This window comes from Narcine bancroftii, chromosome 2, assembly GCF_036971445.1.
Source record: "Narcine bancroftii isolate sNarBan1 chromosome 2, sNarBan1.hap1, whole genome shotgun sequence".
In the NCBI taxonomy this organism is placed as follows: Eukaryota; Metazoa; Chordata; class Chondrichthyes; order Torpediniformes; family Narcinidae; genus Narcine; species Narcine bancroftii.
In genome coordinates, this window is record NC_091470.1 from 12,612,988 (window position 1) to 12,626,413 (window position 13,426).

A 13,426-nucleotide genomic window follows, 5' to 3' on the forward strand; every position below is an offset into this window, starting at 1 on the left:
TGGGCCCTGACCCATCCCTTTCCATAATTACACTGAAGCTAATGGCACCATGATCACTGGACCCGAAATACTCCCCAACACATACCTCCGTCACCTGACCTACCTCATTCCCCAACAGTTGATCCTACACTGCCCCTTCTTTAGTCAGTACCTCTACGTATTGCTGTAAAAAAACTATAATTTTAGATAAGTGGATTTATAGGGTTTAATTATGATTATCCTCGATGATATTTCTTTTTTTTAGACACTATATTAAGGCATAATGAGGTTTGTTATATTATTTAACTGATCTTTATGTATAATCATTTTAACAAGCAATCACATTTAACAATTGTGCATTTAATTATATGCTTGGTATCATATTGCTTCGCTATATTAATAACTTGTATATGGATTATGTTAAATTCAATAAATATATTTTAAAAAAAGTAAATAGATTGCCCCTTTATATTTTTTACCTAAGTGCATGACCACACTCTTTCTGACATTTTTCATTTGGCACTCTCTGCCCTTTCTTCTAATGTGTCTAAGTCCTTCTGTAACCTCCATATTTGCTCAACACAACCTGCTCCTCCTCTCAGTGGTGGAGCCAGGTTTTGATGTTAGGGAGAGTGAGAGCCCATAAAAAAGGAGCAGAAACCACTGGGGGGGGGCGTGTGGTGTGTGTGCTTCTGTGCGCGCGCGAGCGTGCAAAGCCTCCATGCCTTCTTCCTCTCTCCAACCCTTCCTCCCCCCGATGCTACCACCCTCCTCTCCCCTTCCCTCACTCCTCTCCCCCTTTCCCTCCCCTCTTCTACAGTCCTCTTCCTCCTCCTCTGTCCTTCCTTGAAAGAAACAATGAAAAAATCACTTCCCTTTTACACCTCTCCCAACTCCTTCGAGCTGGTGAACAACCATCCCGTAGAGGGCGGGAGCTGAACTGATGGAGGAAACAGGGTAGACAATCTGTGTAGAGCAAGTTCTAAGAAAATGAAAATGACTACACACTTGTGTGTTTATTACACTGGTCACAGGAAGCCCTGGCATCATCTTACATTGAATGGTCCATCATACAGGGCAGAGCAATCTTTCTGCAGAAGTATTTGCGATGATTCCTTGAACCTGAAGTCCAATGTCATGGTACCAAGATAACAAACATCCTCGGCCAACTACTGCATATTGGACTCCAGTGTACTTGTGCAGTAGGACGAGGGGACACAAAGGGGAGGAGTCGGGTATCGGGAGCTCCGGTGACCAGAGCTCCTGATGCCCGACACTGAACCCTCCCCTCAGCAGTTGGTCTACCACATGTCGGAACTCCTGATGCTGACCCTGAACCCTCCCCTTAGCCTACCACCACACAAGCACACCGCACTCTCTGGCCTGGTGTAGGCTGAGCGGAGGGTTTGGAGTTGGGACACGGGTGTCGGGAGGGCTATCAGGCTGAAAAGGCGTTGGGAGTGGTTGCTCACCCTGCTTCCCCTCCCCCCCCCAACCAGCTATGCCCCTGCCTCCACCTACCTTCGTATTATCTGCAAACATGGCAACAAAGCCATTTACTCCATATTTAAATCATTAATATATAATCACAAAATGAAACAGCCCCAACACCAACCCTTGTGGAACATCATGAGCAACTGACAACCAACCAGAATATGATCCCCTCCCTTTATTCTGACTCTCTGCTTCCTGCCAATCAGCCAAAGCTCTCGCCACACTGGCATGTTTCCTGTTATACAAGGCTCTCATCTTTTTAAGTAGCCTCATATGCAACAGAAGGCAAATGTAATAGAAACATAGAAGATAGGAGCAGGAGTAGGTCATTCGACCCTTCGAGCCTGCTCCTCCATTCAACGAGATCATGGCTGATCTTAAAGTTCAGTACCCTGTCCCCGCCTTCTCTCCGTAACCTTTAATACCCTTATACTGAAGAAATAGATCTAATTCCCTCTTAAATATATTCAATGAACCTGCCTCTACTGCCCTCTGTGGCAATGAATTCCACAGATTCACCACCCTCTGGGTATAGAAATTCCTCCTCATCTCGGTCCTAAATGGTTTGCCTATTATCCTCAAACCATGACCCTGGGTTCTGGATTTTCCCATCCTTGGAAACATCCCATCTGCATCCATTCTGTTCAGTCCTGCCAGAATTTTATGTCCCTATGAGATCCCCTCTCAATCTTCTAAACTCCAGCGAGTACAATCCCAATTTGCGCAATCTTTCCTCATAAGTCTTTCCTGCCATTCCAGGTATCAGCCTGGTGAATCGCCTCTGCAATCCCTCCATTGCAAGAACATCCTTCCTTAGATAAGGTGACCAAAACTGCACAAAATACTCCAGGTGGGGTCTCACCAAAGCCCTGTATAGCTGCAGTAAGGTATCCTTGTTCCTATACTCAAACCCTCTTGATATGAAGGAAAACATACCATTTTCCTTTTTAACCATCTGCTGTACCTGCATGCTCGCCTTCAGAGACTGGTGTACAAGTACCCCTAGGTCTCTCTGCACTTGCCCATCTCTTAATCGATTGCCATTCAAATAGTAATCTGCCCTCCGGTTTGTATTACCAAAGTGGATAACCTCACATTTATCCACATTGTAGTGCATTTGCCATGCATCTGCCCAGTCCCTCAATTTATCCAAATCACACTGGAGCTTCCTGACCCCCTCTTCCATGCACACAACCCCTCCTAGCTTAGTGTCATCTGCAAATTTGGAGAGATTCCATCAAATCCCCTCATCCAGATCATTAATGTAAATTGTGAACAGCTGGGGTCCCAGTACAGATCCCTGTGGCACCCCACTGGTCACCGCCTGCCACTCAGAAAATGAGCCATTTATCCCAACTCTCTGTCTTCTACCTGCCAGCCAGTTCTCAATCCACATCAATACTTTTCCCCCAATCCCATGAGCCTTGATTTTGGAAGCCAGTCATTTATGCGGGACCTTATCGAAGGCCTTTTGGAAGTCCAGGTACACCATATCCACTGGCGCTCCCCCATCTATTTTACCTGTCACCATCTCAAAGAATTCCAATAGATTTGTCAAGCACGATTTACCTTTTGTAAATCCATGTTGACTCCATCCGATCCCTTCTCTGCTAGTCATATGTTCCGCTATTACATCCTTAATAATGGATTCCATCATTTTGCCCACTACTGATGTAAGGCTCACCGGCCTATAATTCCCCGCTTTTTCTCTACCCCCCTTTTTAAATAGTGGGGTAACATTAGCTACCCTCCAATCCATGGGTACTGATCCTGAGTCTATCAAGTTCTGGAAAATAATTCTTAAAGCATCTGCTATCTGAATGGCCACTTCCTTAAGTACCCTAGGATGTAGATTATCAGGCCCTTGGGATTTATCTGCCTTCAATCCCATCAATTTCCCCAAGACCACGTCCTTAGAGATACTGATTTCTTTCAGTTCCTCCCTTGCATTAGTCTCTATGTTTCCCAACATTCTTGGGAGGTTATTTGTATCCACTCTTGTAAAAACAGAACTAAAGTAATGTTGGGGTTCGTTTCAAGAGGAGTAGAATATAAGAGGAGGGATGTGATGTTGAGGTTTATAAGGTACCAGTGAGGCCTCACGGGGGGAATGGTGAGCAGTTTTGGGCTCCTCATTTATGAAAGGATGTGCTGACATTGGAGAGGGTTCAAAAGAGGTTCATAAGGATGATTCTGGGAATGAAAGGGTTATCACATGAGGAGTGTTTGACAGCTCTTGGCCTGAACTTGTTGGGATTCAGGTGAATGAGGGGGGGATCTCATTGAAACATTTCGAATGTTGAAAGGCGTGGACAGAGTAGATGTAGAAAGGCTGTTTCTCATGGTGGGAGGGTTCAGGACAAGAGGGCACAACTTCAGGATTGATGGGTGTCCACCTGGAACAGGGATGTGGAGGAATTTCTTCAGGCTGATGGTGGAATTTGTTGCCACAGGTGGTTGTGGAGTCCCAGTCACTGGGTGTATTTAAGACAGAGATTGAGAGATTCTTGATCAGCCAGGGCATCAAAGGTTATGGGGAGAATGCTGGGCAGTGGGGCTGAGTGTGGAAATTGATCAGCTAATGATTAAATGGTGGGGCAGATATGATTGGCTGTTTCTATTTCTATTTCTCATGGACCTTTGGTCTAATCTGATCGTAATGACCTCTTCCTTAATTAAACAATTCCCCATTTTATCTAACCCTGTTCTTGTCCCCTCTGCTATCAGTCATGCTAAAAGTCAGAAAAGTCACCACTGAGAGGTCTGTCATCTGATTTGGTTCATTACTCAGTACTTATACCAGTATGGCCTCTCTTCTCATTGGCTGGTCCACATACTGTGTCAGGAATCCTTCTTGGACACTCTGACCAAATGTACCCCATCTATCCCTCTTGCAGTCAGGAGGTGCCAGTATATAACCCTGTTATTTCGGCATCATTCCAAAATCTGCATGCTTATCTGCTCCTCAGTGAAGTCATGAGATGAACTCGCGGCTGTCCAGACTTTTCTGCATTGGTGCTACATCTTCAACACATCTTTTCCAAGTGATTCAATAGCATTAATGAAATACTGGCCTTGTTTAACCACTTACAGGATTTCCCAATAAATAAACTCGATATTCAGTTTCATTGGTCCCAGAGAAACGAAGACCCTGTCAAAACAAGAAATTACACCAAAGTTCAGAAATTTAAATAACAGATCGAAGACATTATTTTTTTTAATTTAGTCGTACAGGATGGTAACAGGCCCTTTCGACCCATGAGTCCATGCCAAAGTTATATTTTCATAGAATGGTGAAGTGCAATATAAACTAGTCCAATTTTGCTGCCCTGAAAGAGCAACTGAAAATATGCGCGGCAGGTTGCTACGGTGTACAAGGGAGGAGGTTGCTGATCTTCGTTAACAATGGCTGAGGTAATAAAAGGCTGGAGGAGCAAATATTGTTCCCTTAATTTAGAAGAGAAGCAGGGATAAACCAGTTGATGACAGTGAAGTGAGATTTTAATTTTAAGAAATTATTTGAGACATTTCTGAGGGACAGACAAAGGAGAGCCAGAAGATGTTGTTTATTTGGATTTTCAGAAGGCCTTTGACTGGTGTTAGGTCTGCTTTGTTCATGAATGAGTGAGACAAACACCAGGCTGAGTCGAAATCAGGGTTCTTTGTTCTTTATTACCGGATTGTAACACTTGCGACTAACAAGTTAGTCGGAGAATGCATTCTGCCGTTATCAGCAAAATGGTGATTTTTTATACCCTTGGATACATGCTTAGAACATCATCATATCATTACTTGTCCAATGACTAAAACTGTTGCTATCCTTTCCCTGCTAGCTTCCTGCCTCTCAATCCATCAATGTCTCTCTTATCTTGTAAGTACAAGGATGCATTCTGTTACTCCTTAGTACTGGGTGACTCCTTCTCCGGTCCCATCTCATGATGTTTTACCTAACAGGAGTACAAGGACACCTCCCCTTCTTGTTACTGCCCTGTACAGGGTAACTCCCTACACATTCCCATCTCATGATGTTTTACCTTACACTGGGTGCTGCACATAAGCTGCAGAACAAGCTAAGAGCCCATGGTATAACAGGAAATATAAACATACTCGTGTGGGTAGAGCATTGCATGACTGGCAGGAAGCAGAGCATATTCTGATTGGTTGCCAGTTGCCTGTGGTGTTCCCATGAATCTGTGTTGGGAACCCTTCTTTTTAAGTTGTATATTAATGATTTAGATTATGGAATTAATGACTTTGTAGCCATGTTTGCATATGATACGAAGGTAGGTGGAGGATTAAGTGGTGTTGAAGATATATGGAAGCTGCAGGACTTGGACAGTTTAGGAGAATGGTCAGAGAAGTGGCAAATGAAATACAAGGTCGGAATGTGTACGATCATGCACTTTGGTAGAAAAATAAACAGGCTGACTTTTAAATAGGAAGAAAATTGAAAATATCCAGATGCAAAGAGAGGGGAATAGGATGCAAGAGCAGAGAAGTGATGCTGAGGGTTTGCTAAGGCCTCCCTCCCTCCTGCCCTTCATCCTCCCCCTTACACTTCCCCCTCCTGTGGTGGCCCCCCCATCCCATCCCTCCTCCCCAACTCCTCCCTGCCCCTCCTCCTACTCCTCCAGCCATGGAACTTAACAGCACAGAAACAGGCCCCTTCTAACATAACAATTACAGCACGGAAACAGGCCATTAGGCCCTTCTAGTCCGCACCGAACCAAACACCCCTTTCTAGTCCCACCTCCCTGCACAATGCCCATAACCCTCCATCTTCTTCTCATCCATATACCTGTCCAACCTTTTCTTAAATAATACAATTGACTCCGCCGCCACTATTTCTCCCGGAAGCTCATTCCACACGGCTACCACTCTCTGAGTAAAGAAGTTCCCCCTCATGTTACCTCTAAACCACTGCCCCTAAATTCTTAACTCATGTCCTCTTGTTTTAATCTTTCCTCCTCTTAACGGAAATAGTCTATCCACATCCACTCTGTCTATCCCTTTCATAATCTTAAATACTTCTATCAAATCCCCTCTCAACCTTCTACGCTCCAAAGAATAAAGACCTAATCTGTCCAATCTCTCCCTATACTCTAGATGCTTAAACCCAGGTAACATTCTGGTAAACCTTCTCTGCACTCTCTCTACTCTGTTTATATCCTTCCTATAATTAGGCGACCAGAACTGCACACAGAACTCCAAATTAGGCCGCACCAACGTCTTATACAATCTCAACATCACCTCCCAACTCCTATATTCCATGCAATGATTGATAAAGGCCAGCATACTAAAAGCCTTCTTCACCACCCTATTCACGTGAGTTTCTACCTTCAGGGAATGATGTACCGTTACTCCTAAATCTTTCTGCTCTTCTGTATTCCTCAATGCTCTCCCATTTACCACGTATGTCCTATTCTGATTCTTCTTACCAAAATGAAGCACCTCACACTTGTCATCATTAAATTCCATCTGCCATTTTTCAGCCCACTTTTCTAAGCAGCCCAAATCCCTCTGCAATCCTTGAAAACCTTCTTCATTATCCACTATTCCACCTATCTTAGTATCGTCTGCATATTTACTAATCCAATTCACCACCCCATCATCTAGATCATTAATGTATATAACGAACAACAATGGGCCCAATACAGATCCTTGAGGCACACCACTGGTCACCGGCCTCCAACCTCACAGACAATTATCCACTACCACTCTCTGGCCTCTCCCTTTCAGCCAATGTTCAATCCATTTGACTATCTTAAAATTTATACCTAAAGACTGCACCTTCCTAACTAACCTTCCATGTGGTACCTTATCAAAGGCCTTACTGAAGTCCATATAGACAACATCCACTACGCTACCCTCATCCACATTCCTAGTCACCTCTTCAAAAAATTCAATCAGATTGGTCAAGCATGACCTTCCTCCCACAAATCCATGTTGAGTGCCCTTCTAATCTGTGCGGAACCATTTTTCTGCATAGTCCCATTGACTTGAACCCAGTCCATAATTACCATTCCTCTCCCATCCATGTAACTGACTAAATTCCTCTTAAATGTTAAAATTGAGCCTGTATTCACCACTTCAGCTGGCCATTCACTCTTCCTTCTCCCATCTCCTGCTGCTCATACTCATCATTGTCCCTCCACCCTTCCTCATCCTTCTCCTTCCATTCCCTTCCTCCTCCTCCCTCTTGCCACTCTCCTCCATTTCCTGCTCTCCTTTTGTTCACTTCCTCCTTCCTCCTCCTCTCACCCATCCCCTGCCCACCTCCCCATCATCTCTTCTTGTCTGCCTCCTGCCCTCCTCTCACCCGCCTCCTCCTCCACCTCCTGTCCCCTCCTCTCACCCACCTGCCCTCCCCTACTTCCCTCTCCCATCCCATCCTTTCCCTCTCCCCAATCCCCTGCCATTTCCCTCTTCTCTGGTGGTGATAATCTGCCACCATCATAAACTTTCCCCAGGAAATTGTTGGTGGACAATAGGAGCAAAGTTTTTTTTAACCTGATAGTTGATTGGCCAATGCCAGGGCTTTGAAGTGAGTTCATTATCTTTGGGTTTTAGACCACTGTTACCCTGCAAAAAAAAAATTAGAAGAATAAATGACAACTGAAACATTGAAAAACGTAGTTGGATATTGTTTGAGAAAACATTGGACATATGCATGGACAGGTTAATAAGCTAAACACAGTTAAGTGGAACCATTGTGAGAGTGACATTTTGATTGGCCTGGGCTAGATGGGTTGAAGGGTTTGTTTGAATATTGCATATCTCTGTGGGGTCATTCTGAATCGTTCTGAATCTGGTGACCAGGTTATTGAATAATTATAGTAAATGAGAACAGTAAAACACTGCTGCTGGATCAAGCTGTCCATCATTTTCCTGCTGATGACATCACAGAGCAATGTCATGGTTGGGTATCGAAAGATGTGATGGCACTGGCGATGGTCAGAGGAGATTCACCAATTTTCTCTCCATTCTGTTAACTCTCCTGGGATCCCATGTGATCTAACCATCCAGAGCAGCCCAGCATGAGAGACCTTGCCCAATGCCTTGCTGAATCCACAAGTACAATATCCACAGCTCTGTCCTTGACAACTTTCTGGATCTTCATAAAAAATTACATATATGAGACGCGACCTCCCACTCACAAAAACTTTAAAAATATACATAACTGAAAAGGGTGGCTAAAGTGAACGTAGGTCCTTTGGAAGATGTGAAGGATGAATAATGTCCTAAGGCTTGAACAACAATGTTGTCGGTCTTCACTATGGAGGACACATCTTACAAGCCAAAGAGTGTTGTTAAGAATACAATGGGAAGTGAGGACATCAACACAATCATGATCTTGAAAGAGGTGACACTGAGCAAATTTGTGGGTCCAAAGGTAGATAAGGAACAGATATTAATCTGTAATATCTGTAATGGGATTACATTTTCGACCATCCAATAGACAGTGGAAATTGGAGAAGCAAATTTAAAAATGGAGAGTTTAATAAAAAAGGTTGTGATCTTTTAAAAATATTGACTGGGATTCCCAAACTGTATAAGGGCTGGAAGGAATAGAGTTTGTCAAATGTGTTCAGGAAAGTTTCAAAAATCAAGATAAAAACTCATTGGGCAGAAGTAGCTGGAACATATTTTGCCTGGAGGGTGATGACTAATGGGATTCCAAAGGGATCAGTTCTGGTAGCACTGCTCTTCGTGATTTTTAAATGACTTCGATGAAGAAGTGGAGGCCTGGGCCAGTACATTTGCAGATGATACAAAGGTTGGAAGTATTTATGATAATGTAAGAGCCCAAGAGAATGCAAAATTGGACAGAAAAGAGGAAGATGAAGTTCAATCCTGGTATTTAGATTCTGGATTAGTTCCTGAGGATTGGAGGGCGGCAAACGAAACCCCACTTTTTAAGAATGGAGGGAGAGAGAAAACAGGAAACTATAGACCAGTTAGCCTGGCATCGGTAGTGGGAAAAATGCGAGAGTCAGTTATTAAAGATGCGATTGCAGGACATTTGAAAAGTAATCATATCATCGGACGAGTCAGCATGGTTTTATGCAGGGAAAATCATGTCTGACAAATCTTATAGATTTTTGTGAGGATGTAACTAATAGGGAGGGTAAGGGAGAACCAGTGGATGTGGGATATCTGGACTTTCAGAAGGCTTTTGATAAGGTCCCGCACAGGAGATTAGTGTACAAACCTAAAGCACACGGTATAGGAGGGATAATATTGAGGTGGATAGAGAATTAGTTGACAGACAGGAAGCAAAGAGTAGGAATAAACAGGTTCTTTTCCGAATGACAGGCAGTAACTAGTGGGGGAACGCAAAGCTCAGTGCTGGGACCACAGTTATTTACAATATATCTCAATGACTTAGATGAGGGAATAGAAAGCAACATCTCCAAGTTTGCAGATGAAACCAAGCTGGGTGGCAGGGTTAGCTGTGTAGAGGGTTATGGGCATTGTACAGGGAGGTGGGACTAGAAAGGGGTGTTTGGTTCGGTGCGGACTAGAAGGGCCTAATGGCCTGTTTCCGTGCTGTAATTGTTATGTTATGTTATGCAGGGTGACTTGAACAAGTTAGGTGAGTGGGTCAATGCATGGCAGATACACTATAATGTGGATAAATGTGAGGTTATCCACTTTGCAGGAAAGAACAGGAGAGAAGATTATTCCCTAAATGGTGCCCAATTAGGAAAAGGAGAGATGCAATGAGACCCGGGTGTCGCTGTGCACCAGTCATTGAAAATGGGCATTCAGGTAGAGCAGGCAGTAAGGAAAGCAAATGGTACGTTGGCATTCATAGCAAGAGGATTAGAGTACAGGAGCAGAGAGGTTCTACTGCAGCCATACAGTGCCCTGGTGAGACCACACCTGGAGTAATGTGTACAGTTTTGGTCTCCTTATCTGAGGAAAGACATCCTTGCCATAGAGGGAGTGCAAAGAAGGTTCACTCAATTGATACCAGGGATGGCAGGACTTACATCTGAAGAAAGGCTGATCGACTAGGCTTATTCTTGCTGGAATTCAGAAGATTGTGGGGGGTGGAATCTAATAGAAATGTATAAAGTTCTTAAGGGAATGGACAGGTGAGATGCAGGAAGGCATTTCCCAATGTTGGGGAAAACCAGAAGCAGGGGTCACAGTTTAAGGATAAGGGGGAATTCTTTTAGGACTGAGATGAGAAAAAAAAAAGTTCTCTCAGAGAGGGGTGAATCTATGGAATTCTTTGCCACAAGAAGGAGTTGAAGCTGGTTCTTTATCCATATTTAAAAGGGAGTTAGATTTGGCCCTTGTGGTGAAGGGAATCAAGTGGTTTGGGAAGAAGGCAGGTACTGAGTAGATGATCAGCCATGATCAAAATGAATGGCGGTGTAGGCTTGAAGGGCCAAATGGCCTACTCCTATTTTCTAATTTTCTATGTTTTTAAGTGTGAAGGTCGAACTCAAAGGCATGTGGTTAATGGTAGGATTCTTAAGTGTGAAGGAACAGAGAGAGAGAGTACAAGCCCATTGATCCCTCAAGGGTGCTGCAAGTTAAATAGTTAAATAGAGTAGTTAAGAAAGCATATGGTATGTAGGCCTTCATTAGTTGGGGGATTGAGTTTGAGAGCCATGAGGTAATGTTGCAGCTCTATAAAACTTTAGTTAGGGCAAACTTGGACTATTGCATTCAGTTCTGGTCACTTCATTACAAGAAGCATGTTGATGAAGGGGTACAGAGGAGAATTGCCAGGATGTTGCCTGGGTTGGAGAACTTGTCATATGAAGCAAGGTTGACAGAGGTGAGGGCTTTACTCTGGAGCAAAAAAGGATGAGAGGTGACTTAATAGAGGTTTACAAGATGATTAGGGTGGACATCCATCATCTTTGTTCCTAGGATGGCAATAGCAAGTACCAGAGGTCATCTGTTCAAGTTGAGTGGAGGAAAATTTAGGGGAGATGGAGAGGTAAGATTTTTCACTTAGTGGTTGGTGCCTGGAATATATTTCTGGGGGTGATGGTGGAGGCTGGTACAATAGGGACATTTAAAGGACTTAGATAGGCAAGAAAAATAGAGAGTTATGGGTGTGAGGGAGGGAAAAATTAGATTGTTATAGTAAAAACACAATGCTAGAAAAATTCAGCTGGCCAAACTGCGCACTTTAAGTAGCAAAGATAAAGGTGCATAACCAATGTTTCAGGCTTGAGCCCTTCATCAAGGTCTGTTATAATAGTTATGGAGTGGGTTTATATCGGTCAGCACAACGTTGTGGGCTGAAGGACTACAATGTTCTGTACTCCAGATACAGACAGGCAGGTTCAAGGGAATCACTCGAGAATAAGTGTCTCTTATTTAAGAATCTCTTAAACAGACACATGGATGAAAGAAAAATAGAGGGTTATGGGGTAGGGAGGGTTTAGGAAGGAATATACGGATTGGCACAACGTCAAAGGCTAAACAGCTTGTACTGTGCTGCAGTATTCGATGTTCTATAAGGAACGCAGGAGCAGAGTGGAGGCGGAAATAAGGAAGGGTAAAAGAGGTTTTGACATAGCTTTCAAAGGCAGTGCAAAGGAAAATCCAAAAAGATTTTATGTATATTGAGAACAAAAGGGTCACAGGGGAAAGAATCGGTCCCCTGAAGAATCAGGAGGGGTATCTAGGTGTAGAGCCAAAGGAGGAGGGTAAGATCTTAAATTAATAATATTGTGAATGTGTTTAAGCAAGAATGGGAAGGGAAGAAGATAACTGAATATATCCTGGGGCATGTCTGTGTCAGCATTGAAGAAGTGTTCACAGTATTAGATCATTTCAAGGTGGATAAATCTCCAGGTCCAGACCAAGTGCATTTCAGAACATGGTGGGAAGGTAGGAAGGAAATTGTTGAGCCTTTGACAGACATTTTTAACTCATTGACGAGAACAGGATAAGTTCTGGAGGACAATAGGATTGAAGATATAGTGCTGTTTTTAAAAAGGGCTGCATGCATAATCAGAAAACATATTTAAGGAAAAGGTTGGATAGATTTTTACATAGTAGGGGAATTAAGGGATATAGGAAAAAGGCAGGTAGGTGGAGATGAGGCGATCATCAGATGAGTTGTGATCAGATTGAACAGTGGACTGGATGGTTGACTCCTGCATCTATTTCTTATGTTAGAGAGGCTTCTGAAAGATAGAATCTACTACGCTTAGGATGGCCAGGGGAAGATTACAGAAAGTGAGCCTCAATTTGTGCATGGTAAATCAGTTCGTACGAATGCTATCTTGTCTTTACAATGCGAGCATGGTAAGAATGATAAATAAAGGTGACTTGACGAGATACTTTTTTGCAGAGATGACAAGGAGCAAAGATAAGCATTGATGTTTATCTGGATTTTAGTATAGTGTGTGCCAAATTCCCAAATGGTCAGTTGATCTGGAAGGTTAAAGCAGATGGGAAAGGAGGCCGACTGGATTTACACCAAAAAATGGCTTCAAAACAGACACTAGAAGACTGTGATCTGGAGTTCCTCAGTGTTTGGTACTAGGACACTGCATTTTTTTTTGCTTAGACAAGGATGATTGTATGTGCTACTTGGGTTTGCCTCTGGATGAAAAGGCGAGCATGCAGGTACAGCAGGCGGTTAAAAAGGCAAATGGTATGTTGGCCTTCATATCAAGAGGGTTTGAGTATAGGAACAAGGATACCTTACTGCAGCTGTACAGGGCCTTGGTGAGACCCCACCTGGAGTATTGTGTGCAGTTTTGGTCACCTTATCTAAGGAAGGATGTTCTTGCAATGGAGGGAGTGCAGAGGCAGAGGGTGATACCTGGAATGGCAGGAATGACTTATGAGGAAAGATTGCGCAAATTGGGATTGTACTCGCTGGAGTTTAGAAGAATGAGAGGGGATCTCATAGAGACATATAAAATTCTGGCAGGACTGGACAGAATGGATGCAGATGGGATGTTTCCAA

The 13,426-nt window shown here is 43.4% G+C and overlaps 1 protein-coding gene across 5 annotated transcripts in view; it reads right to left on the reverse strand.

Annotated features, from left to right (window-relative positions):
• The window catches only part of pomt2 (protein-O-mannosyltransferase 2), a 220,156-nt gene that overhangs the window by 35,796 nt on the left and 170,934 nt on the right, over window positions 1-13,426 (reverse strand). For all 5 annotated transcript variants that reach the window (XM_069915874.1, XM_069915873.1, XM_069915876.1 and 2 more), the window contains exons 16-17: window positions 7,984-8,055; window positions 4,565-4,624 (exon numbers count right to left, since the gene is read on the reverse strand). In XM_069915874.1, the coding sequence (XP_069771975.1) occupies window positions 4,565-4,624; window positions 7,984-8,055 (132 nt within the window). The remainder of the gene's footprint in view (window positions 1-4,564; window positions 4,625-7,983; window positions 8,056-13,426) is intronic.